At 34.9% G+C, this 27,998-nt stretch overlaps 1 protein-coding gene across 3 annotated transcripts; it reads right to left on the bottom strand.

Moving 5' to 3' along the window:
- Positions 1 to 9: 9 nt before the first annotated feature.
- ARHGDIB (Rho GDP dissociation inhibitor beta) lies at positions 10 to 27,408 on the bottom strand. 3 transcript variants are annotated; one of them, XM_074266690.1, is made up of 6 exons: positions 27,307 to 27,408; positions 14,888 to 15,074; positions 13,971 to 14,054; positions 10,264 to 10,340; positions 2,325 to 2,388; positions 10 to 952 (listed from the first exon to the last, which is right to left on the bottom strand). In XM_074266690.1, exons 2-6 carry the CDS (start codon positions 15,063 to 15,065, stop codon positions 753 to 755), a joined length of 603 nt encoding a protein of 200 aa, XP_074122791.1. In that variant the 5' UTR covers positions 15,066 to 15,074; positions 27,307 to 27,408; the 3' UTR covers positions 10 to 752. The 3 variants fall into 3 exon arrangements, with proteins under 3 accessions (XP_074122791.1, XP_074122792.1, XP_074122793.1); XM_074266691.1 differs by having other exon boundaries at positions 14,888 to 15,071; positions 27,307 to 27,405; XM_074266692.1 differs by lacking the exon at positions 27,307 to 27,408 and adding an exon at positions 20,297 to 20,396 and having other exon boundaries at positions 14,888 to 15,071.
- Between the last annotated feature and the right edge of the window lie 590 nt (positions 27,409 to 27,998).

The raw sequence follows: 27,998 nt of genomic DNA, 5'->3' as shown, positions 1-27,998 counted from the left end.
ACTCAGCCATAATGGACAGCAGTAATTTTATTCATAAACTATTGAATTGTTTACAGTTTTGCTCACAAATAGAAGACCCCAAGGTGGCTTTATTCATAAAGACAGATTAAGGCAGTTTAAGGCCCTTTGTTCTGGAACACCTGGAAAGTAGACTGCTAGTGGGAGATTGCATTCTCTCTCTCTCTCTCTCTCTCTTTCTCTCTCTCTCTCTCTCTCTCTCTCTCTCTCTCTCTCTCTCTCTCTCTCTCTCTCTCTCTCTCCCCACTCTCTCTCTCTTTCTTCTCTCTTCTCTATCTCTTTTTTGTCCTCTCTCTCAATTTCTCTCTCTCTCTTTTTCTCTCTCTCTTTTCTTTCTCTATATATAATTCACTAGCTCATGGGAAGGGTAAATGGTACCTGAATGAAATGTTCATGTTGGTCAAACTAGGGATTTTCAAAGAATCTCAAAAGGAGAAGGGAGTAGAAAGGGAAATTGGATTTAAACATTTTTTGCTTTTGTGGTGAAACTGAGTATATTGTTTGTAGCACAGAAGGAAAAGAGGCCTGGACTACCCTCAAAGTTGTACCAAATGCCAATTGTACCAATTAAATCTCCCAGGATGCCATGTGGAAATGAGAATAGTTGGAGAGTTTGGAGACCCTGGGTAAGGGGCACACAGGAAGAAGAGCATAACTGTGGAATTTTAGAATACATAATTCACTAGCAGTACGACAGGCAAGGGGGAGTGGGAAGGGAATAGAGAGCAAGGAACTCATTCTGTCCACTCCTTTTTAATGGACAGATTCCACTCCCAGGTGAGGTGGTTATGTTTGTCATCATCAGTGAAGAAGGACTTGTTGTGGTAAGTGCCCCGGGCTATCAGACCCTTGGGGGCCTCCTCTGGGGGTGTCAGGAACTCATACTCATCTAGCCGAGGCCCGTAGCTGCCAACCATAAATGTCGCTTTGTCCACTAAAGGAAAGAAAAATTCATTAGGAAGACTGTCATTCAGAATGACAGTATTAATGACATTTTGGAGAATATGTAAAGACAAGTCCTAGACTATTGGTGTCCAAGGCTGGATGAAAAGAATTCTAGACTAGTAATAAAATGAATGTCTAATGAACCTTTAGCTACCAATAATAAATTGTATATTCTTGATAAATATATATATAAATTTTTTAATTTACATATTATATATACATAATTATTTAATATTATATATATTTAAATAATTTAACTTTCCAATATTGTAAAAGAGGAGATTGGCCTAAATGATCTGTAAGGATTTTTTGCTTCTAAAATTTAATTATTCTATATAAACATAGTATTGACCTTTTATAGAGAAAGGGTATTAATTAGTTGGATCATCAGAAAAAGCACAAGGAATTGATTGTTGTTATTATTCATCGTTCTTTCTCCAAGAGGACCACTGACATCAATGGTAAGGCAAAAATTAAAAAGACCATGATGGCCCTGGATATAAGGAATCAATAGTTGAAGCCAATCATAAGTTGATAGAAAAAAAAGAAAGCCATGGATCAGGGAGTGAGATTAACTACAGTGAGTAAGTGGCCATCCAGAGAAGCATATCTAAATGGGTGGTTATCTGAATGGTAGTCAAGTAGAAAATAATAAAAGGATTTCTTCAAGTGCTATTAATAGGTCTGGAGGAGTAATTGTAGACCTCCTATACCTATTCTTTTTTTTTTTTTTCTTGTGCATCTGGCATTATGCTATAAATCCATGTATAGTCAAAAGAAGAACAAACAGGGTTTATTTACTTATTTGTTTATTAAAATTATGTTTCTATCATCTGTCTATTTATTCATTTGTTCATTTAATTTTGGGAGAGACTGACCCCTGAAGATAGTCAGTCCAGATTATTCAAAACAAAACATCTCTTTTGATCATACTTGAATAATTATTGACTTCCTTTGTTTTCCAGATTCACCAGATAATATCTCAATAATCCAGTGAGTTATAGCTTTGGTGTAAGTCTGGTCTGTGTAATAATAATATCGTCCTCTTGCATGTGGAAAAGGATTTTTATTTTTCAAATGCTTTCCCATGCATTTTCTCATTTTGTCTTTTCTTCATAGAGGTAATGTGGGGTAGCAGATACAGTGCTAAATTTGGAGTTGGGGATGGCTGGGGTCATGTCCTATTTCCTACACTTACATTCTCTTCATGATAATTTTAGATCATAGTTGAAGCAGCTGAGACCCAAAGAAATTGAATGATTTACCTAAGGATTAATAATTAAGAAGTGACTAGCCCAATGTTCTTTTCACTAAATAATGTTTACACATAGATAGAGTTTGGAAAATGTGGAGTCTCTTACCTTTAGCCCCAGTCCTGAAAGTATGCTGCACATATTTCAGCCCTGACACAATATCCTTGTTCACCTACAAGAAGGAAGTGATCCTAAGTCAAACAAATGGTGACCGTACAGATTTTATTCTCTTCCTCATCAATTTTAAATAGCTGAAGTTTTTCTATTCAGTGTTTTAGGATGAAAGAGATTAAGTAGACTAAAATGAATTGAAAAAGTGGGAGGATGGAAACTAAAGGGCAGAAAATATAAACTCTACCTGCTACTATTCCCCCTTTGAGCTTATTGGACACTATTACAGCAGCCTTTCATATGCTCAATTAGAGCATACCTCATGGAGCTGGACTCATGTGCTTTGGTTCTTTGGGGAGAGACCAAATGCCTCTGCTAAAGAACATAAATGAATAATGGACCTGGCTTCCAGTATTTTTTGAAGTCAACCTCTTGATCGAGACATAGCTTTCCTTTGGACTTTGAGGGATGGTGGCGATTTTCCTTCACATTCTCACCTCCTTTCCCCCAATATGTGCCTTTTCCTACCCCAGCAAAGTCACCACATGCATATGGCAGTAAGAATATGTGCTTGCTAAGGCAGTTGTGAGACACAAATCCCTAGATGACTCTTGGTTTTGTGTTTCTTCCCATAAGCCTAGATCCCTGAACAGTGATCCTGAGAGATGAATATTTCTAATGGATAAGCGAGAAAAAATACTTATAGCAAATTTCCCTTATAAAGGTCTCATATCCAACAGTGTATGAAGAACTGATTCAAATTTATAAAACTAAAAACTATTTTCCAATAGATGAATAATCCTAAGATTATAAATGGGCAGTTTTCCAAGGAAAGAATCCAAGATATCAATGACCATTAAAGAAAAAATGTCTGAATTATTAATAACTAAAGAAATTAAAGTTCTACCTCCTACCCATCATACTGGCAAAGATGAGAAGGGAGGAAAATGCTCAGTGTTGGAGAGACTGAAAGAAAATGGGCACACTAATACACTGATATTGAAACTATGAAATGGTTTGAACTTTCTAGGAGACAATTTGTAACAATGTCCAAAAAGCTACTAAGCTGTGCATCCCTTTGACTTATTTCTACCACTATTGGCTTGTACGGTGGGAACCAGAGTGTGGAAGCATGATCCTGAATATCATGGTCAATTGTAAATATAAAAAAACCAGTTCTATCCCATGGGAAAATGTGCATGTGATGCTGGGCCATCCCTGGCACTATGCCTTCTTTGTTCTATTTCCATATAATTTCTGGCCTAAGAGTAGTGAGGAAATCTACTACTGTCGTGCTGCTGTCCACAGGACAGGCCTTATGAGTAAGTCCACCCCCCCCAACAAAACCTCTTTATTTCCATGCTTCTTTCTTCCATATCTCAGTATTTTCGTGGGGGTGGGAGGCTCCCTTTGGATGGTCTGAGCCCTTATATGGGCCAAGACATCAAAGATATCAAATACTGGGAAATGGCTCAACAAATTATGGTATATGAAGATAATGAAGTATTATTGTATAGTAAAAAATGATACGATCAAAAACTTCAGAAGAAACCAGAAAGAACTTTATGAACCAATAGGGGGCAAAGTGAGAAGAAATAAAACAATGACAACATTATAAGAAAAACAACTTTGAAAAACTTTAGAATTCTGATCAATACAATGAGAAACCACAATTGTAGAGGACCAAATGTGAAAAAAACCCATCCATCCAGAAAGGTGATGGATTTAAAATATAGAATGAAACATACAGTTTTAAACAGAAGCAATATGAGAATTTGTTTTGCTGAGTTATTATTGTTCAACCTTTTCAGTCTTTTATAATTCTTTTGGAATTTTCTTGGGAAAGATGCTAGAGTGGTTTACCATTTATTTTTCCAGCTTCTTTTACTGATACGAGGGAAACTGAGGCAAATGGGGTTAAATGATTTGCTCAGTCATATAGCTAGTAAGTGTCTGAGGTCAGATTTAAACTTAAGAAGATGAGTTTTCTTGACTCCAAGACCAGAACTTTATCCATGTGTCACCTAGCTGCCCCTTGTTGAATTATACATATTTGTAATGAGAGTTTTATTTTTTTTTAATTTCTCATTTGGAAAAAAGATAATAAATGCCTTTATAAATAAATATATATTATAGCTTTTTATTGACAAAACATATGCATGGGTAATTTTTCAACAATGACCCTTGCAAAAACTTTCCCCCTCCTTCCCCCCACCTCCTCCCCTAGATGGCAGGCAGTCCTATACATGTTAAATATGTTAAAGTATATGTTAAATACAATACATGTGTACATATTTATACAGTTGTCTTGCTATACTATAGAAAAATCAGATTTTAGTAAAAAATAACCTGGGAAGAAAAACAAAAATGCAAGCAAACAATAATAGAAAAAGTGTAAATGCTATTACATATATATCTTAAAAGATGAGTGCATATCTAGCTTCAGTAGTTACTTTGTGAGTCTGAGAGCTCAGTGGAGTGGGAGGTACTTTGGAAAGTATGACTTCCTTGGAGGAGAAGACAGCCATTGTCAGGGGGAGGCTGCAATGAAAAGACTCAGAACCTGATTTGGCAGAAGATTTGGATATGTGAGCTACTCCACAATAACACAGATCTGATCTGAATATGAATTATCTGTTGACCTGTCCTATAAAATTGTATTTACCTATAGGAAATTCATAACTGTGTAAGTTACTGCTTCACATTTTAAATATACAATGCTATGAGTTAATAGTTTGAGCATCTTTTATGGGAGGACTTTATCAGCTATACTATATATAATATCTACTATCCACATTCAATACCCTTTGCTAGAAAGGACCCCAATAACAAATAACCAGATTCATCTTCCTAAGTTTAAATATGGCCTTAGACACTTACTAACTGTGTGACCCTAGGCAAGTCACTTAACTCTGTTTGTCTCAGTTTCCTCAACTATGAAACAAGCTGGAGAAGGAAATGGCAAACCGCTCCTGTATCTTCACCAAGAAAACCCCAAATAGGGTCACTAAGAGTCAGATAAAATTAATGAAAATAGATTGAATCATATCTAAATTTTTTTGTACATTTTCTGCACTTCTAGGATGGGATCCATGAGTTAAAGGGTATAGGAAAAACCTGCATTGTGGGGTTTAAGCTTCCCCCAGGACTGAACTGGTTGCACCTGACCCCAGAGCTGGGGTTGCTTTGTGGGATGGACTCCTCTAAGCTACAGTTGACTCAAAGAATTGTAAGCATTTTTAAATAATCTCTTACTTGGTGATTATCATGGTGAACTCCAATATATATAATTATTATCTCTATGCAGATATCCCTAAGGAAAGGCAATATCCAGGTCTTGCCTCTCTCCTGAGCTTTAGGTTCATATCATCAACTGCTCTTTGGACATTTCAAACTGGATGTCTGATAATTATTTCAAACCCATCATATCCAACTTATAACATTTTCCCCAACTCAGTCCTATTTCTTCCACATTAGAAGGATAGGAGATTATAGATATGTGGAATATTTCATATACTGTCAGAAATCGGTACCATATTGTTTAATTTTGTTGAATTGCTTTTTTTTTCCTTTTTCCTCTCAAAATCTTTATTATGAAGAATAACATGTGGGTAAGGAAAAGAACAAGAATTTATTTGGAAATTAATGTGACTTAAAAACAAAAGATGTCAGAAAAAGTTGTATTTAAATTTTTTTTGGACCCTGAAGGAACATGGAATGTTTTCTTCCTGGGTTTTAATTATATATTTTCTAGTTTTGGTTCTGCTCTGGAACTAATCTTTGTGACTAGCCTGTCATATATCAAATGGATGATGTCCAATTTATCTTTGATTTTAAGGTGTTTTGCTTTGTTTTGTTTTGTTTTCTTCTGGGCTACACTTGTGATTTCATGAGCATAGGGAGCGCCTGGGTAGGTATTCCTATTCTCCATTCAAATCAGCATCTGCTCTGCAATTTTGCTTTTAAATAGCTAGGTAAAGAGAAGGCTGAAAGGGTTGAGTTCAAATCTCTTCTAAACAATAGTATGACCATGGGGAAATCACTTAACCATTAAGTCTGCTTAAGTTTCCTCATCTGTAAAATGAGGGAGTTGGAGTCTATGGCTTCCCACATCCCTCCAAATTTGTGATCCCGTCATTATAATCTTAGACAAATGTTTGGAGGACCCTGATAAGTTCAGTGACCTATCTAGGATCACAGAGTCAGTATGTATCAGAGACAGGATTGAACCCAGATCCACTGGACTCCACATTTATCTCTCCATCTGTTGTCCAGATTCTTATATGGGATGATGAATTTTGGAGAGGGGGTGGAGGGCAAGGGACATTTGGGATTGAGTTGTCCAGGTCTGAGGATAACTTTGAACTCAAGTCCTCCTGACTCCAGAGTTGGAGCTCTATTTCTAGATGCTATCCTAGATGAACTTTTAAATATTTTGATAACTATATTTCAATAAAATTGGTTTTCTTTGTAGTGCTATGTATTTTGTTCTATGTCTTTAAACTCATTATTCTCTAAAGAGATTTATTGACTTCCTTGGCTTGCCAAAGGGGTCTATTATACAAATAGATTAAGAATTTCTATTCTACTCAGTGTTTCAACACTGTTCAGGTAGAAAGCCTCCTTTACACTAGTTAGTATATAATTACAAAGTGCATAAAGGGGAATGAAGATGAGAAAAGTATTATGTACTTAATCTAAGTGAATATGGAGTTTGGAGTGGAGGTTGGTATGGGGTATGCTTGCCTTCCCTGTAAATAAAGGATTGATAATATTTTTATGGATTTAGGCTCTACATTCTCCTTTTCCCCTATCCCTTCCTTCCTCAAATTTGCCACTTTCATTCTACTTTTCAATGAAAACTTACCAATAAGTTATGAAAACAGTTTCATTATCTGTCCCTTTTCTAAATTTCCAGTGTTTTGTTCCAGTTATTCACTGCTATGATCCAATATTCTTTCCTTTACCCCATACTCCATCTTCCATCTCAGGCCTTTGGCTGTTACCCCTGCCTAAAAGGTTCTTCCTCTTCATCTCTGTTTCTTTGTTTACCTGACTTCCTTCAAAACTTAAATCTCATTTTCTGTCAGAGGATTTTCCCAATCCTCTCAGCTACTAAGGTCTTCAACTTTTATCTTATATGTGAAAATCTTACATGTGCCTCATTATTTTCATGTTTTCTTCCTCATTAGGAGTTTCCTAAAATGAGACTGTGATTTTTACCTTTTTTTGTACCCCAAACAGAACAGTGCCTGACTTAATTAGCACTTGATAAATGCTTGTTGATTGATTGAATTCAAAATTTATCAAACTTGTATTACTACAGTCTTTTTAGAAAACAGTATTGCAAAACAAAAAAGCTATAAAGCTACAAAAGCAGGTTATTGCAGTAAATGAAGTTTTATTTGTACAAAAATATCCATAGCAAGGTCTGAGTCACTTTTTAAAGGAGTGTTATTATTGCTCTGTACCCAAGGCCAGACCTTACTAAAAGCCAGCCACAACAAGACCTTACAAAAATGGATCTAAGTGCTTTTTTGATTTTTAGCTTCCTTTTCTTCCCATTCCCCCCAAATATTTTTTTAAGTTCACTAAAAATTACTTATTGAGCATCTCCTCTGAATAATGAGTTAGCATTATAGCCTTATGTGTGCTGACATGGCTAGTGCCCTGAAATTTCTCATTAGAGATTTTTTTCTGTAGGTTAAGGCTATTGTCTCTCTTTAAAAAATGCAAATAGTCCCAATAGAAATGATGCATTATCTCATTTATCACCCATTTTGTACTTCATTAGATCAGCTATCTAACAGGGCAACATAAGACATGTTCATTTTAATTTGGGGAAGGAAAGGTGAACAACCCACTTTGTCTCTCTGGACATTGATTTCCTCTTTTGTAAAACATGGGTGTCAGTAGGTTCCTTCTAGCTCTATGATCCATCTCATCCTTCTACTCAAAAATCTTCAGTAACTCTAGTATGAAATAGAAAATTATCATTCTGATCTTTAAAACCTTCTTGCATTCTGGAGGTCATCCACCTTATTTCTGATCCAGTCCAATTGGTTTGCTAGCTGTTTCCCCTATGTGATGATCCACTTACTACTGGAAGTAGAATAGCTTTGTACAAGTGGCTCCCCAAGTCTAGAATGTCCTATCTCTTTACTTCTTCTCAGTGTATTTCTATTTTCTTTAAAAGTGTAACTAAGGTACCAGCTCCTATGAACTTTGACTGATGCTCTCAATTATTAGTACTCCCTCTTGGAAATATTTTGCATGATGCGTTTAATTAGTTTTAATTCAGCCAATTATTAAATTCCTACTATGTGCCAGTCATTATGCTAGGTATTAACACTGAAAATTAAAAAAAAAGCAAGTCTCTGCCCTCAAGGAGATCATAGTCTGGGAGTATGCAACATGTCCAGAAGTAACTACAAAATACTTCTTCCAGTCTAATGGGAGAAGTTACATGTATACGAACTGCAGGTGGGCAGCATGCGATAAATACCATGTAGTGGTATAATTCATTGTGCCTTGGGACTCAGACTCCACTCTGATGGAGAAATCAGAAAAACCTTTTTAGAGGAGGGTAATATTTGAGATGTTCTTTGAAGGACAGGCAAATTCCTTTTATTATTATTATTATTATTATTATTATTATTATGTAACATTTTTATGCCTTTGTTTTCCAAATATGAAAATCTTTTCATCTTTGAGGACTACTTCTTGTAACAAAGAATAAATGATAGAGGGGAAATAGGTGTTTGTAAAACTAACCAACAATTTACAAATATTTTTACCATGTTTAACATATATTAGATGACTTGTCATCTAGGAGAGAGGGTGGGGAGAAGGGGGGAAATTGGAACACAAGGTTTTGCAAAGTTCAATGGTGAAAAATTATCCTTGCATATAATACGAAAATAAAAAGCTTCAATAAAAAACCCTGAATTTGCAATCAGCAAAAACAAAAAAGGAAAACCAAAAACTAACCAACACAGCAATAGAATCTTACAGTATATAAAATGTTCTACTCTCATTCTTTCCCAGATCAGCAAAGAAAAGATAGATTCATCTTCTCCTCTCTTCTTTAAGACTAGGCTTATTCAGTATAATTATATAGCATTATGTTGTGGGTTTTTTGTTTTTATTGTTGTTTCCATTCCCATTCCAGCAATATATTGCTGTAGACATTGTATATATCGTTTTCCTGGATCAGATTATATTACCTGGCCTCATTGCATGTAATACTTTCCATTCTTCATAGTATTATCTAACAACATTTCATGTAACAAAATTTGTTTAGTCATTGTACAGTTGGTAGTACCTACTTTGCTTCCAATTCTGTTACTACAAAAAAATGATATATTTTGGATCTTTATGGGACTTTCCTGTCTATAATTTATCTTCTTGGTTTGCATCCCTAGCAATGGCACCCATACATCAAAGGAGAGGACATTTTGATCATTTTTTCTTGACATTTCTTTGTCATTTTTTTCTACTCAATTGCTTTCTAAAATGGTCAAACCAATCCACATTGCTACCAATAATGTATTATTCAACAAATATTGGTAAATGTTCAATAAGCAGCTCTCTGGTGAAAATTATATATAATTTTATTATTATTTAATCTTCAAACAAATCAACAAAATATCAACTCAAGCCCTGATTTATAGTATTTGCCAATTTCCAAAGCAAAATTGCTCACAAGAAAATTGAACAATTGACTCTTGTAAGCCAGTTGAAATTGACTCTTGTCCATCCCTGGTGGTGTACCTGACTTTCTATAACACTTGATGGGTCTGATTTCTATAGGCAGAAGTGTCTGAGGTGCTGGGGGAGAGGGCATTCCATAGAGAAGCAGGGCAAGGCAAGATATAAAATTCCTTAAATAATTTATATATCATAAATACCAACACCCCCAACTCAAACTACTTACTTTGAAATTAATTTTGACTCTATATTCAGCTCCTTCCTTTAGCACAAAGGTCTTTTTCTTGAGAGCTTCAAGATCTCCTGTGAAAGCAGATTCAAAATAATTTATGATCATAGTTATAGAATTTAGACCTCAGAGATCACCTATTCTCGACACTTCTTTTTAGACATGTGAAAACCAAGCCCCAAAAAGAACAAATGGGTCATCCATGTGCAATAAAACATTATAGCTTTAAAGTTTGCAATTACTTTACGTACACTATTTTTCTTGAACAAGATACTCTATCTAATCTAAATCCTTATCCTTACAAGGCAGGCCCTAGTGCTCAATATGTTCTTCCTCCTTTCTTTCTTCCCTTGGAATATCTTTAAGTCTCAACTAAGGTTCCTACTTGAGGCCTTTTCCTGGTCCAAAATCCTGGTCACTCCCCCAAAACCCAGTTATTCATGTTGTCTTTTTTCTTATTCCAAAATTATTTTGTATCTATTTAGCATATGTATATTTAGTGTATATGTATATGTATTGTATATATACATATCTAATCCGTGTATGTTATGTATACATATATACACACATATACTATATATGAATCCTGATTACTTAGAATAATAGTCTAGTGAGAAGAGGGGGAATCAAGAGAGAACTGGTGCTGACTGCTGTTTTTGATCCTTACTATGTGTGACCATGGGGTCATCACTTACTGCCTCTGAGTTCTAGTTTCCTTATATCTAAAATGCTATAAAGAGTAAAAATGTCTATGGAATTGTGAGATAAAGTCAACAAGTCATATGAGATAAGTCATGAAGCATTTATTAAACCCTATTTATTATATAAGTTTTGGAAACATAAAAAAAGGCAAAAACCAGCCTCTGTTTTCAAGGAGCTCACAATCTAATTGGGGAGACAACAAACAACCATATGTAAACAAAATGTGCAGGATAGAGGGAAGGAACTAGTATTAAATAGTCCTGGAGAAGACTTGGTGTGGAAGATGGGATTATATACATATTATTATTATAGCCAAAGCAATTTTGGAATAAGAAAAATACCAATATTCAAAACTGAGTTTTTGGAGGAGTGACCAGGATTTTGGACCAGGAAAAGGCCTCAAGTAGGTACCTTAGCTGACATTTAAAGGTCTTCTGAGAGAAAAAGATTATATTGAGCTTAGGGCCCTGCCTCGTAAGAATAAGGAAGTGAAAGACTGATATCACTTATAGCTGATACTAAATGGGTTGGTGTAGGTGGTATTCTAGAGTGTGTGAAAGGAAGTGGTGTGAATCAATACAGAAAGATAGTTTGGAGCCACATTTTGAATGTTAAACAGGAGTTTATAGTTTGTCCTAAAGGCAATAAAGAGCCACTGAAGCTTGAAGAGAGGAGTGGAATAGTTAGTACCGAGTTTTTGGAGTTATTAATTTGGCAGGTATGAAGAAGAGAAATTGGAAAGGAGACAGACTCTCTAGTATATTTGAGAATTTCAAAGATTTATGGAAACATGGCATAACTTATTATTGGTCACTAATATACCAAAGTTGTAACTTATTAGGAAAAGAAAAAATATTATTTCCTTTTTTTTTTTTTTTTTGGTAGTTTAGACAGAGAAATGGAAAATTATTGATTATTCTTCTCTGTCATGTGAGTGTGGTCTTCCCTTACTTTAAACATGGTAAGTACATTTTGGCTGAGTGTATAAAACCTACCATGTGGGTTGTATTACGCATTTTTAGGTATGCTTTTCCCTTTTCTTCATTCTGTTTTTGACTTTGATCTTATTTTGTGAAGTGAAAACTGCCTCTTTTAACAGTTAGAGTATTTCACACAGGAAGAGGTTACAGCCTAGTAAGAGAGAGAATTTCTTTCTGGGAGAGACACACAGCATTTTGGGGTAGTTGTTTGCAGTACTGTGCCTTGTTCTGGTGGTTTCAGTTGAACAGGAAGCATATCTGCTCAATTTCTTATTTCCTCCCTCTGGCAAAAAATCCTTATATGGTAAAGTGTGTATCTTTACAACTCTGCCCCTACACCTCCACCAAGCCTATTATTCTAGAATTGTCGGTTCCTTTGTCTCATAAGAGTAAGACTTTTGATTTGATGCTAAGAAAACTGTGAAGTAGGCAAAGTTTTGTTTTCTGTGACCTGCTCTTCTTGGTTCTGCAACTTTCCTGTACCTCTCCTAGGCATACATAGTGAATTTATATTTTCAACCTCCTCTTCTTAAGAAAAAACAAACAAAAAACAACTTAAGACTCAGAAATTAACAAGGTCCTTTTCTGAGTCTTAAGGTTGTTTTTTGTTTTGTTTTAGTTTTAAAATCTTAAACTGATAATCTTAAATGGTGCTCTTAATTTCATTCCAAGTTTGGACTTGACCTCTAAAGTCCTTCTAAAGCTCTAATCCATTCAGTTCAGTTCAATTCAATTAAACAAAAAGTGATTAAGTATTTACTCCGTACTGGGGTAGTGAGCTCCTGATTGAGAGTCAAGACCTGATACTAACTCTGTGAACTTGCAGGATAAGTCAGTTAACTCTGTTTGCCTCAGTTTCCTCATCTGTAAAATAAACTGAAGAAAGAAATGGCAAACCACTCTAATGGGGTCATGAAGAAGAGGACATGACTTGCACAATTAACAACGGCACCAATGTACCACAGTTTTGCTAGTTTATGGAGATACAAAGCCAAGAACAAAATAATCACTTCTCTCAATAAATTTGCATTTTCTAGGAGGAATAATGCAACATGTAGCCAGAGAAATAAATAAAATGTATAATGTTTATTTTCAAGAGGAAGAGAGAAGTAATAAAACAGCCTCCTATATGGAAAAGGCACCTGATGTGTGCTTTCATGAAAGCAACCAAGGGGATTCTATAATACGGGTGAGGAAACCTGTATTACAGATATGGGAAGACCACATATACAAAGTATGGAGGTAGGAGATTCGAATGGCTCATAGAGGGAATAGCTCCTATGACAATTTGACTGGAAGAGAGAGAAGGAAGGTGGGAGAAAAAAATGAAATTGGCCAGGCTGAAAATTTTATATTTTATCCTAGAGGCAATAGAGTAAAGAAAAGGGCATCATTCCAAGTATCATAGCCTAAAGTTAAAGAATGAATCTAGCATAGTGGATTTGGGGCATTATTAAATAAATGGGAGAGTTATTGGGTCGGCAGAATGTTTTCTCACACCAGAAATCATACTATTATTCCCATTGGATACATATAGAATGTATTAGGTCTGCCCTATGTGGCCTCATTAGTGAATTGCTTTCTTTAAAATTTTATAAATTTTTATTCTTAACAAAGACAATAGTTTCAGAGGGAACTTTCAAGTGAATACTGAATTATCTATATTTTTTCCATCAGCAGCCTGGTTATGTGAAAATAAATTCTTTCTCATCTTTTTCAGAATAATAGAATGAAGGTAACAGAAAGGTATAAATGGTTTTGTGCTCCAAACCTAGCAATTTGTTTAAAAAGACAGAAGCAAGTCATCACAGGGGTCTTTGTTGAGTTTGGTGTGACATGTATTCTGTGGATAATAAATTATCAATTTATTTCTAATGGCCTCTATATATCACAAAACTACTTGACTGGCTTCTTTGCTATAGAAAATCCATTGATGATTTGCCTTTTTGTGAAAGACTTTCCCCAACTACCTCCCCAGATTCTAGTCAAGTTCACTGGAAGAAGGCAAATAGATTTACTTACCAGTGAGATCCATAGTGATTGGTCCTGGGGCAGTGTCACAGACTAGGGTGAGTCGAGTGACTACTACATTGGGAGCAGTCGGATCTGCAGAATCCAAAAACGAATATTAAGTAGTTGATAAAGGTATAGAGATGCTAGATATGTATATGTTAGGGAAGAGAAAAAGAGACACCAAGACAGAGACCCTGAGACAGAGAAAATATTTTTCTGTGAAAACTTGATTTAGCAAACATTAAATGCTTTCTATGAATTATACTATCAGAGGCAGAAGTAATGATAAAAATGAAATAATCTCTGCCTTCAAATGGGTAGAGGTATAATATACATATATAAAAATAAATAATTACAAAGTAGAAGAAAAGTAATTTCAAAAGGAAGAAAGTACCAACAGCTGCCTGTAGCTGTCCTTTGAAGGAAACTAGGGATTTGGAAATGAGGGAGCTCCCTCCAGACAGACAAGGGATGGAATGTCGTGCCCAGCTGCTAATTAGCAGGCCAGTTTGTATGGAATGGGAAGTGTAGGTGGAAAAGGTCATGAAGAATGCTTCATCAGCCTAGTGAGGGTTACCAGGAGAGGCTCTGCCAGGATTTTGGGGTTGAAAGATAGAGAAGAAAAAGAGGGGAAAAGATGAAGAGGGAAAGAAGAAGGGAAATGGATAGGTTGCGGAAAAGGGAAAAAGAAGGAAAGACAGCAAAAAAGAAAGTTTTATTTCCAAGTGTAACTCCAGGGCATTTCCAATTTTTCATATGCCACTTAGTTATTTGTACCTAAAACAAAAAAGGTTAATTCCATTAGGAACCTTGTACCCATTATTTAGTGGAGGGCCCTTTTCCAGGGGCATGTCCCCAAGGATCTCTGGGTTTATTAGTTGCTTGTAGAAATGCAATATACTGAAGATTCCATCCTCACCACATACCTGCTACCACCGGTCCATCCCCTAGTAGAGTTTTCTTGTACTTGGCAAGACTTTCATCATCTTTGTCCATCTCCTGCAGCTCCTTCAGAGACTTCTGAGGTGGGGGCTTGTAATTAAGCTTGCCATCCAGGTCATCCTCCTCCTCCTCCACATGTGGCTCAGGTTCCTTTTCTGTCATTGTGATCTGCTTCACGGAGAGGGGAGAAAGTGGTTAACTAGAGGAAATTGTCAGTAGATGTGAAGAATCTGTGCTGTGTTACAATTATGATTCCTGCTCTGATTCAATGAGAGAATTCTGTTCAATTCAACAGAATTTAATATGTGTTACCTACTATACAAATTATTTGGCAGTGCCCTCAAGAAGGTTGCATTCTATTGTGGGGGTGGAGAGGAACAACACGTATACAAATAAAAGGAAAATATATACAAAATAAATACCGAGTAGTTTCGTGGTGAGATGGGGAGGCAGTAATGACTGGAATGATCAGGAAGGGCCTTAACTAAGCTTTAAAGAGACTTTAAAAAGCTAATAATACCAAGATTGAGGAGGTAAGGAAATAGAGTATTCCAAGCATGGGGTAACAGTCTGTGCAAAGATGGGAGACTGGATACTATCTATAGAGAACAGAGAGTTGGCTTATTTGGTTGAAATATTGAGTGAATGATGAGTAGTTACATGAAATCACTCTGAAGATATTGGTTGGAATGGAGTTGTAAAGGTGGATTGAATTCTAAACCTAGAGTAAGGGAGACCCATCCTGAGTTCAAATCCAGCTCAGATACTTTCTAGTTATGTGACCCTGCACAAGTCATTTAACCTTGTTTGCCTCAGTTTCCTCATCTGTAAAATGACCTGAAGAAGAAAATGACAAACAATTCCAGTTTTTTTGCCAAGAAAACCCTAAATGGGGTCACAAAGACTCAGATATGACTGAAAAACGACTGAACAATAATAGCAATTTATAGGATGAAATATTGCTAAATTAGATATTTGTATAGTCCATTCTGACAGTTATTTGGTGGTATGGTGGCAAAACAATATTAGATCTGAAGTAAAAAAGGTATAAATTCAAATCTGGCCAACGGCATTTACAATCTATTGTAAAGGTGGACAAGTTGCTTAACCTGTCGGTCTCAATTTCCTTATCTATAAAATGAAGAATTTGGACTTGATAGCCTCTAAAGTCTTTATATCTCTACTTATGACTCTATGTTCTATTTGTCAGATTATGGAAAAGAAAAAAATAAGAACCTGAGCAGAGAGGAGATTTGTTGAGCTGAATTATCAAGAATCACTTTTGTTTTCTAAGAAACTAGAAATAAAATTAGGGAAACAATTTGGAAATTAAACTAAACTTCAGACTTGAAAAAGGATCTTTTTACAGAATAATTTTTAAAATCCTCCAACTACATATCTTGGCTCAACAATTCCTTTTCAGTTAGTTTAAAAGGACAATAAAATATCAGTGTTTCATAACTCAGAAAACAGTTCTAATTGCAATGCACAGGTCTGTTTCCTGCACAGGAAGGAAACATGTGGCTTGCTCCTGTGGCAACTCTTGCCTTAGTTTGAGAATCACTTAGAGCTCAAGAGTTTTGCTTTTGGGACTTAATAGAAATAGAGGTATGAAACAATTTAAATCACAGAAAATGAAATTTAAGAAGCCATAGTGGAGATACCAAAAAATAAAACCCTGGTCTAAGACAGATGCAAAGGAGAATTGAAAGATCAATTTAAAACCTCTGCTTTATAGTTATTTATAAAATAGAGAAAGCATTATACAAAATTTATTTCTAGGCAAATGTGGTTTTATTAACTAATCCATGAAAGTAAAGAAAGAAAACTATAGACCAAAATTCTTAATTAAGGCATTGATGAATACTGATGCAAAAATATCAAATTCCTAACAAAGAAAATATTTATCATGACCAAGTTGGATTTATGTTAGGAATTCAAGGTTGTTTCAATAGCAAGAAAAGTTAGTATAATTAGCCATATAAAAACAAAACTATGATTACAGCATCGGCAAAAAAGACTCCCAAAACACATTTATTCATGCTTAAACTCTAAAAAGTATAAACATACAAGAGTCACTTCTATGACACAATACATACAAATTAAACACACACATAAAAATGTGTGTGTTCCAAAACTATGCATCATTTGCAGTAGCAAAACATTCGAAGCTTTTTAAATAAAGATGGGAGTAAAAAAAGCACTATCTTCTTAGTATTTTTAATGTAACTCTAAACATGCTAGCAATAGTAATAACAAGGAAATGAAATTAAAGGGGAAACCATTGACAAAGAAGAAATAATTGTTAATATTTGCAGATGATTTAGGAAACACCAGAAAATTAGGGAAAAGTCTGATTGAGACAATTTCTATGAAGTAGCAGTATACCAAATAGATCCACAAAAATGTCATTATTTTTACATAGGGATAAAATCTTGGAGACAAAAATAGAGAGGAAACATCATTCAGAATAAGTACAAAATACTTTGGTTATCAAGTTACAAGTCAATACAAGATCCATAAATGCAATTTCAAGGCATAAAGAGGATAAAGGCTCAGTCTTGTTGTATATAACTTTATAACATTTATTTTCAATAGTTTCATGCTTATAATATTCTATAGTTTCATGCTTGATTTATTGATTATTTGATTTATTGTATATATTACTTTCTTGACTCTGTTTACTTTGCACCTGTTTATGTAATTTTTTCTTTTTCTTTATTCGTCATATTTATTTTTTCTTATGATACCATAAGATTCCATTACAATTTTAGTTTAAAAAGTGACTAAAAGACTTAATTGATTCAGTTCTTTGCTACCATAAAAGTGTTATTATTATATTTTGGTTAATATAGAGATGCTTTGTTTTATATGCTCAGCAGTAGAATTTTTGGATCAAAAGGTGCACTGTTTAGTTCTCTTATTTGCATAATTCCAAATTTCTTTCCAGACTGGAGAAAACTGTGAACTAATTCACAACTCCACCAATAATAACTTTGCATTACATATTTCTAACGTCTGGTATGTAGGATGTACATGGAATTAATAATACATAGAAGACAAAGTCATTCCACCATGGTTAAAATGTCAAAGGAAATGAACCAAAAATTCTCAAAAGGAGGCTTTCAAACTATGAACAACCAGATAAATGCTCCAAATTAATAAGAAAAAATATACAAATCAAAAAACTGCTGAAATTTTACCTCATAAATAAAACACTGGTCTGATAAAAATGGGAATAGCCAGTTTTGAAGGATGACAGGAAGACAAGCACACTAATACATTCTTAATAAATTTTATAAATTAGTTTAATCCTTCTAAAGTCAATTTAAAATTGATGTAAAAAAGTAATTAAATATTCAAATCCTTTCATCCAGATTCTCTACTGCGAGCGGGTAACCTCCAGAGAAATCAAAGACTAAAAGAAAGTTCTCATACATACCAAAATATTCATAGCAGCATTTTTGCATGGGTATGATATAGAACTAGAAATCAAACAGGTACTCCTAGATAAATAAATGCTGAACACATCCATGAATATAATAGAATATTATTGTGGCTTATGGTGTTACAAATAAGAACTCAAAGAAGCATAGGAAAACTTCTATGAAATTATTTTTGTTGTTTTCAGTCATGTCTGGGTCTTCAGGAATTTCATTTGGGGTTTTCTTGGCAGAGATACTGGAGTGATTTATAATTTCTTTCTCCAGCTTATTTTTCAGATGAGGAAACTGAGGCAAACAAGCTTAAGTGACTAAAAATCACACAGCTAGGTGGTCTCTGAGGCTGGATTTGAATTACAAAAATTACTCCTGATTCCCTGCCCACTTTGCAGAGAGAAATAAATAGATCCAGGAAAATAACATGGCTACAAATATGGCTACAAATATAAATTGAAAGAGTAATAATAAAAATTGAAACTAAGTGTTATATAATTGTAATGGCCCAGTTCAGCCCCAGTGAAGAGTTGAGAAAATACATTTCTTCCCATTAATGGCCAAGGTAGGAGGGCATGGATATGGAATATTACATATATTGTCAACTGCATTTGAGATGTTTAGTTTTGGTGAACGATCTTTTCTCACTTTCTTTTAATGTATTTTTGTAAAGGAAAACTCACTTGAGAGTGGAGGGAAGAGATGTGCTTGGAAATTAAGGTGAAATAAAAGCAAAAGGCATCATTAAAATGATTTTTAAAGTAAAAGTAGTCAAATTTCCAAGAGATACTTAACGAAGAAAAGAACAGAGACCATCCTGAACAGTATTAAAGACTTAAAAATGAAGTGGCTAAATGTTGAGTGTTGTGGATGGATGCAATAGAAAGTAGTTGGTTTCATTAATCTTATAGATTAACAAGGTAGAAGCTAAAAAGCATTTCAGTAAAGATAGTTATCTATTTGGTGATTTCCAAGGATGTCTGAGGCATATGTGGGAGCTCAGAATATGAAGTAACTCTAGAATAAAGGCTCTGAGAGAAATCTCTCATATGTGGCAATAGAATGGAAGTGCAAGGGTCCTTTCACTACTGCTAGACTGCCAGGAGAGTGAGATTGCAGATGATCTCATGTCTCCTTCATCTCTTAAGTTTATATTATCATGTCTAAACAGATATTATTTTTGGCCAAATAGTACAATAAAGCTAGTGTTTATCATTAAATGAGTTTGAGGGTCAGAGGAAAATTGGAGGAGAATCATGTAATATTGACAGGGAAAGTTCAGGAGTATATCACAAAGAACTAGTTTATTCTAATAAGATAAGGGTTGGGGGTGGGATAGTAAGCTACATGGACCAGAGATCTTGGTGGTAAAAAGCTCACACTGGATTTGGATCAGAATAGTAATAGAAAAGTGATTCCACTCATGTAGGGAACAATTCCCTCTACCAAAGCACCTTTTAAACACCTTTTCTACTATTTGCAATCTGTGAGAGTGGGAGATTAAATGACCTATCCAGAGTTACATAGCTGTTATGTTTCAGACATGAATTCGAGTTTTGCTGGCTCGAAAGCTAATTCTCTATCCAGCCTTTCAGGAGTCAAAATCCTGCATTGAGGATTTAGTAAATCGTATCACCACATATTTGATTCAGTGATCCTTAGTTTCCTCATCCATAGACTAAATGCTGCCCAAGATCCCTAACCTAATTTAAGATTCTATGATTCTCTGCTTTCTATACAAAGCTGAGTGAGACAAGGGAGAAAATCATTATAGTCATTAAGAAGTTAGGAAAAAAACACCGAATAATTCAGGAAATTTTTCATTTTCAAATCGGTTCAGAAAATATTATAAAGTATTTAGTTGTGTGCAAAGTTTGCAAGGCAATGTGCTTGTAAGGATGGATTAAACAGTTAAGTAACAAAGTTAAAAGGGAGAACAAATCTTCCAAATCCTACCTCCTCCTGCCAAATTCTCCCAGGTTCTGACAGCTGGATTCAAGGCTGAGATTTTTCAGCAAAATGAGGCACAGTTGGGCAGTTAAAGGAATGACGACTCTGTTTTAGAAGCTCTGGATGGACCCATGACTCAGAAAGGGCTGGGGCCAAGGAACTGTTCATCTTTTCAACATTTTCAAATGTTAAAGATATAAGAGGTTCTTGGTAGAGTTGGAGAGAACATGAACAGAAACTGAGAGAGGGGAGAAAATGCTCACATAAAATGGGAACAATGCTTTCATTGTAATGCACCTTATTTTTAATCTTATTTCATTCTGGGTGGTTCTTTCCATTGGATTGACAATCAGAAGACCTGAGTTGAAGTCCAACAATTACTTCCCAGTTATGTGATTTTATATAAATGATGACTTCTCTGGATCTGTTTCTTAAATATACAGTGATGGTACTGATGTAAGGCATGATAAATAAGAAGAATTAAAAGAAAATGAAATGTAAGAGAATGAGACAAATTAAGGGGCAGGGCCCCAAAAGATAATATATTTAAATGATATAACATGGTAAATATTATCAATAGAGAGATGAAATGAAACTGTTGTCCAAATTTAGTAGTAAAACTTAAAACATTATACTCTCAAAATTAAAGGGAACATTTTCATGTTAATTCATAAATAACCAATTTATCATAGAATATACTTTGCAAGGGAATTATTTGCACATGTTTGTTAAGAAGCGGCTGCTGGGTGAAAAAAATTGATAAATTTTTAAAAGACAATAAAAAAACAGACTAAAAAGAATAGAAATAACAGATGATCTTATAGATCATGAATTACTACAGTTAACCTGCAAACACTCATGACTTAAAGTACTAATTCATATTATAAAACAATAAATAAAAAATGAGGATTGAGCTACTTGATATTCAGAGTCCCTTTTAGCTCTAAAATTATCTATTATTTTTCTTAATACTCTACCATATCTTTAATTCTAGATATTTAGAAATTCAGTTATTTATTATACAGAGAAATGCCTAGTTATTCATGATTTAATATATGGTTACTATTAAAATATTATATATCACCATAGGAGTTCCTTTTGAATAATACAACTTTTTTTCCAAAGCCTCAGACAGAATTATGTTCTTTATTTCACATTATGTGCATGTGTATGTATATAAAATATATGTATCTCATGCATATTATATGCACATATATGTGCAAATGAGCATAAGTATATGTAGATAAAGCCATATATGTACATTTACAGTTAGGACTTCAACCTATGATTTTTTTTGTCTCTTTGAAAGGAACGTATTCAGTCTCAGAGGGCTGCCTAGAGTATTAAGAGGTTCAATGATTTGCCTATAATCATGCAGTGTGTAAGCATGTCTCACCAATGAGACTTGAACTCGTGTTCCTAGTTCTAGGATCAACTCTTTAGCTACTAAGCCATGCTGATTCATGTATGTATGTATGTATTTTCAATATATACATATATCTATATGTGTATGTATACCATTTATGAATATACACAATCTGTGGTTTTTTACATATGGAAAACATATTTTATATACATGTTTATATAATTAATTAATTTATTGGGTATATATATTCTTTAAGTATGATATCATATGTAAAGCACTGTGCTAGGTTCTATTGAGGATTTAAAGATAAAACTCCTTTATTTTTCTGTTCCTCTTTACAAAGTACTTTTGTGTGTGTGTGTATGTGTGTATATGTGTCTGTGCATTCTCCTATAATCTCTACTACAAATTTGTGAACAAGATAAAAGTCTTATGACCATTTTACATGTGGCCACTAAAATTCTTAGAGGCCTAGTGATTTGCCAAATGTCATATAATTAATAAATTCAAATCAGAGATTAGAACTCATGTCTCGACTCCAATTTTGGTTCTTTTCTCACTAGACCTTACAACTTCTCAAAACACTCTTTGCTTTCACTGAATATACACAGTCTTACAAAGCTTTCTTTCTTCATAATTTCTATGAAAAATTCTTTACAAGCTGCAGTAAGCTCAGTAGTTTGGAGGAAGTTCCTTTTCTATCATCCTTTAAGTGCTCTATTTCCTGCCTTCTCTTCCTTTCCCACCCTGTAACCAATTTCAAATGCAAATGATTGTGAAAATAAATAAAAGAGGAAGAGGGGAATATAGTCATCAAAGCATAAAAATTTTAAACTTCATCTTTTCTTCCTTTCATCCTGTTGAATTCACCTAGTCTTCCATGCACAGCAATTTTCTAGAATGAAGTTAGACTTGCATTAATCCCCAATCAGGAAAATTCAGGCAGCAAAGGTTTTTTGTTTTATTTTGTTTTCAGTGAAGGCATTTATTTTAAAATTATCCAGATAACTCTCCATTTTCCTCTGCTCTTGGTTTGCATAAACATAACTTTGTTCCTGACTCTTACCCAATTAAAAAAAAATTTTCCTTACCCAAAAAACACTGAGTGCTAAGAGACTGACTTATACCCCTCAGGTTAGACAGAAAGACTAAATAAACTTAAGTTTAAATGTGCCACAAATTTGGCCTAGCACAGACCAATATATAAATAAGTATGGCCTGCCTAAAGCCATTACTTGGTTTCTAGAAAAAACATATATGTATGTTATTATTAAGCAAAACAATGATAGAGAACAGGTCTCTTCTTTTCCAGCTGGTTTAGTTGTAAATAGGTTAATAATGGTTTTATTGCAAAACAACCTTGGTCAGACAATGTGGGACATTTCCAAACTTTTTACTGTCGCATTTTTCCTGTGACAGTCAGAAGAGAAAAATACAAGTATTGGCTCCTCCCAATCAGAAGGCTGAGCTGACTGGTGAGAGTAGGGGATTTATAGGAAATCCTGTATTTCCTTTTAAATTTGGTGACCTGTTTAAACAATTTTTATACACTTGAAACCAAGTAGAATGTCACCCTGGCTGTTGTGGTTAGGGTTGATACAATGGCTAATTCATTCTAAGAGGACCACTATTTTAGTCCATCCCCTCACTTTCCCCTTATTTGTTGTTGTTATTGTTGTTTTTACTGTTACTTGTTGTCGTGGTGGGTGGTGGGTGGTGGGTGGTGTAGGTACAGCCTCAATGAACTTTGGGAACTGACTGAATGGACATTAAATTTTTATTCCCACAAGATTTACAATGTACTCTCTGGATGTGTCAGTATTTCCTTTGCAAAAATAGAACTTATTTCTTTGAGGAATATGAAACAGACAAGGGGTTCTGGGAATTATGAGGATTGTTTATAATCTGAATAAAATCTTAGAGCAGGGATGGAACTATTACATTCTTAAGTTTAATTTTAGATTTCATTTGCTGTTCTCTTTCTTAATCGAGGCCAGAGGTCATTTGTGGATGCTGAGAAATGTCAGTGGAGAGGACAAAATCATAGCTAAGGGAGGAAATCATGATGAGCAATATTATAACTTGGAGGGGCCAAGATGAATCCCAGAAACAGCTTATTAGAGTGCATTGAAGGATACAGGATATTTTATAGAAAGTGACTGTTAAGAAAGGGAGCAAATGCTATAGGGCAGAAGACCTAATTACCTCTTGAGTACAAGTAGAAAATGCAGAAACTGTAGGAAGTAAACGCCAGGGGGTGAGTGTCTAAGAAAATGTACTCATTTTACTCTCAATCCTGCCAGTCCTATTTCCCATCCCAGAACATAGGAACAATTCTGGTTCAGTTCTGCTGATACAAATGTAGGCCAGAGTATGCATCTAATGCAGGGGTTCTTATAATAGAATTATAAAAATAATACTAATTAATAATTTTACTATTATTGAGGTAATTATTATTATTTTGTTCATGACACATTACTGTTTGCAGTGAAGAATCAAAGCTTACTGAATGTTTAAGGTAGTTAACAGAATAGGCTTCCCCAGGCAATTGGCCATTACCAAGACATTCAGATTCCTTTGCTTTTCCTTAACCTCCCTTTCCCCTAAGCATCCTTTCTCTTTAGTTCTTGAGGATTCACAGAGACGGAGAGAGAAAAAAGGCTTTCCTTCTCAAGTCTCCTGAGCAGCAAGCAGAAGAGAGCAGCTTGCAAACTCGAGCTGGGGACAAGAGCTAGGAAAAGTGGAAGTCTCAGAGTTGGGGAAGGGGTTTCTTGGCACAGTTATAAAAATTTGCTAAGACACACCTTTTGAGCAACTGTTCTAAGGCTTGTCCCTAGAAGACCAATGAATTCTAGGCAGGGACCTAGAACCTGATCCTGGAAATCTGTGAACTTGTTTTAAAAATATTTTGACAGTTGTGCTTCAATATAATTGAATTTCATTTACAGTCCTGTTTTATTTTATAAATTTAAAAACATTGTTCTAAAGGGGATCCATAGATTTCATGACACAAAATGGTTGAAAATCTGCAAGTCTAGAGTCTAGGGTTCTGCTCCTAGGTAGACCTGAGAAGTTGGCTTTCTTTTAATATTATTTTATTATTTAATTTAATATATTATAATTAATTGTAATATTCTTGAAATTTCACTAAACAACCTCTCGAGCAGCATTCCAACATGCTTCTCCAGGGTTATTCTAGACAAGGGAGTCTCCCCAACTGCTCTTTTCTCCCATCCTAAGAAAAGGAGAGATGACCAAGGGTTAGAGCTAAGCCAGAATCATGAAATTCAGGCTTGAAGGCAGAGATGATCTGCAGAAAACTAAGAAAATTTTGACTGTGTAGTGTAACCCTCAGTAGCATAACTACTTTAAGCTGAGTTCTATTCTTACTGTCTCTTGCTAGTACCAAGTCACTGTTCTTGACTGATGCTTCTTCTCAGAATATTCATTATTTATATATAAAAAGCAAGAAAAACCACAGGAAAGAGAAACTATGTATTGAAGAGCGAAACTAGTTAAACAGTAATAAAGATACCAACTAAACAATCATAATAATAGTTATTGATATTTGTTAAAAGGCAGATCTGATAATATCCATTAAATATGAAAATAACAATACATTTTTGATGTTTATGTGGGTTTGAAAAAGAAGACTTTTAAATAATCAAAATTTTAGTTCAACTACTCTCTGGATAGAGAACTCAAACATGTTAGGATTTTCTGAAGACATGAGGACTTAGCACCAACAAAATAGTTTGCCTAAGTCAAGTGATTGAAAAACTCTAGCAAGGACCTCTTTAGATAATTGTTGTTCCTGCCTTTCCTTATCTTAGACACTCTATCCCTGCTGGCTGTGTTGTTCAAGTCACATTGCTTTTTGAAGAATTTCTCAAGCTCTTTCTCCTCCTACAAAATTACTTTCCTGGCTTAACTTTAATGGTAAATGAATTCTTCATACTAGGATCCCCTTGGATAGTGACACATCCCTACCTATTAAAGACTGAAGCGGAAAAAAATATAGTTCTAGCATAAGAGCAGCCTGTGGGATACCTGGCAATTTTATTCCTGCTCTTATTATTATGAATAAAACACATCCATCTAACATCAAGGCTGAGGATTAGATTCACTAAACTCTATACTCATAGAATAGTTAACATTTTGTAACTAACACATTATATTAATGTAATCTGTTTGTTTCTGTGACATGTGTATGTATAACATATGTGTATGTATTTCCTATGGCAAAATTAATAAAAACATTGAACAAAATGCATAAAAAAATCATTATTTTCCCTGCTTTTCTTCCTAACACATGTATTTTTTTTAACATCCCTGCAGTATTAGGCCACAAAAAGATGAATTCAATGTCTAGAAACCTTTCCTGTGAGCAATTCAAACTGCAAGTAGTACAGTATGATATAAGCCCCTCACCCTACAAATACCTATATAGAACTCGGGAAGAATTAAATCTATCACAAGAAATCACTAGCCCAACATCCAATCTTAATAACCGAATTTAGAGATTAATTACAGGTTGGATTAAAATATAAACAGAATATATTTTAAAGATGGAAAATGGGACTCTATAAGTACTTAAAAGTTTGTAAAATAATATGGAATATAAAAGATAGAAATCATCGTGATCTTCACAATAGATTTTACAGATGAGAAAATTGAGACTCAAAGAGATGATTGACTTGACCAAGGTCACATAGCTATTGAGTGCTAAAACATTAATCACCCTGTGAAGTGACCAGGCGCATCAAAATGATCCATGATGCTATCATGCAAAGAGCTAAATTTCTTAAAAATTTTCAGAAGCCTGAGTTTTCATACAGTTTGTATGTGTAAGGGAGTGTTTTTTGCTTATTATCATATTTGATCAGTTTTTAATCTTCTCATCTGTAAAGGGATGAAAATATGGCAAGCACAGTGTTTATCTCTCTGCCCAGCTCACATGTTTTCTCTTTAATCTTAAAAATACTAGGAGAGCATGTTTGATTAGTTAAATAACAATGTGCCCCACCGGCACATCTGGCTTCATTGTTAAACTCTGTTGTACTCTATGAAGGCTGCTTATATATATTATAGATTCCCCTTAAATCACCAAAAAGTACATCTATAAGAGGGATTTAGATTTGGTGGAGAACACCAAGTCATTTTTTGCTACTCTTAAAGTCTGCTTAAAAACAGGAAACCACACTTCTCCACCCCACCCAACCCACCATCCACTGAGATGTTCCATATCAAGTTTGACTTACAGTTTTCCAACCACTCCTAAATTTGTCCTGGTGCCTGCTTTTATCTTAGTAAGTCACTTTTCCCTGGACACACACACACACACACACACACACACACACACAGCCTCTACCTTTGCCCATCACTAAGAAATTTGGCTGTGGGTGGCAGGTGTCTGCCCTCAGCAGCGTTATCTCTGACTTATTTGCTACAGCTCAACTGTGACTTCCCTTCCCAAGACCATCCCTGCTGCTGCCACATCACTTCTTGTCATAGGATAATCTCTAAGTAAGGTATTCTGACCCTTTCCTAGGAAAAATAAAGTGCAGAGCTTCACCCACTTAGATCCAGAGGTTCCCCACCTTTCCCTTCCCCCTGTGATCTCCAATCTCCCCGGGGTATCTGAACTTACTGGCAGTGGTTCGTTTCTCCCTCTGGGGTGCCTCTGTCTCTCAGCCCTTGCTTGTCAGTTCTGGCAGTTATAAAAAGGAAGGAAGTTGAATAGAAGAAAAAAAAAATTTAAACCTACTTGAAGAGGAAACCCCGAGCTGCCTCAAATCCTGTTCCTTTGCACTAAGCTACATATCAGGGCATATCTTTTGATAAACAGACTGCACAAGAGCCTCTTAAATAAATTGTGCATTTGATAAAATGATTACTCTGTAGATTTTATATGCATGAAGACTGCATTTGGCTGACAATTACATGCATAGGGGTCTGAGCCTGCAGGTTTACAGAGGCTGTGGCCTGAAAGCCAAAAGCCATAAGTTTTCCCAGTATCCTACTTTTGTAACTAGCTCCTTTTATAATTTTGACTCTTACCTGGTTTATCTAAAAAAAATGTAAATAACAATGTCTGACTTGGAAAGAGATCTCTGAGACATCTCTATTATAAATACATATTCACTATGAAAATGTCAGTGATAACAATGCATATGTATCAAAGTCTTAATTGTTTAGTTGGCCCTCATAGATGATCGTAATTAAGAAAGGAGCACTTGAAGGATTCAGAATTACCAACAAATGGAAAGGGATCACCATGTAATTTTCTGTGAAAGACAATGTTAATCATATTTTTAAATGGCATTATTACAACACATTATT

The sequence above is a fragment of the Sminthopsis crassicaudata genome, chromosome 5 (genome assembly GCF_048593235.1).
Source record: "Sminthopsis crassicaudata isolate SCR6 chromosome 5, ASM4859323v1, whole genome shotgun sequence".
Lineage (NCBI taxonomy): Eukaryota > Metazoa > Chordata > Mammalia > Dasyuromorphia > Dasyuridae > Sminthopsis > Sminthopsis crassicaudata.
The sequence above is the reverse complement of the archived record's forward strand: the minus strand, read 5'-3'. Positions and strand labels throughout refer to the sequence as shown.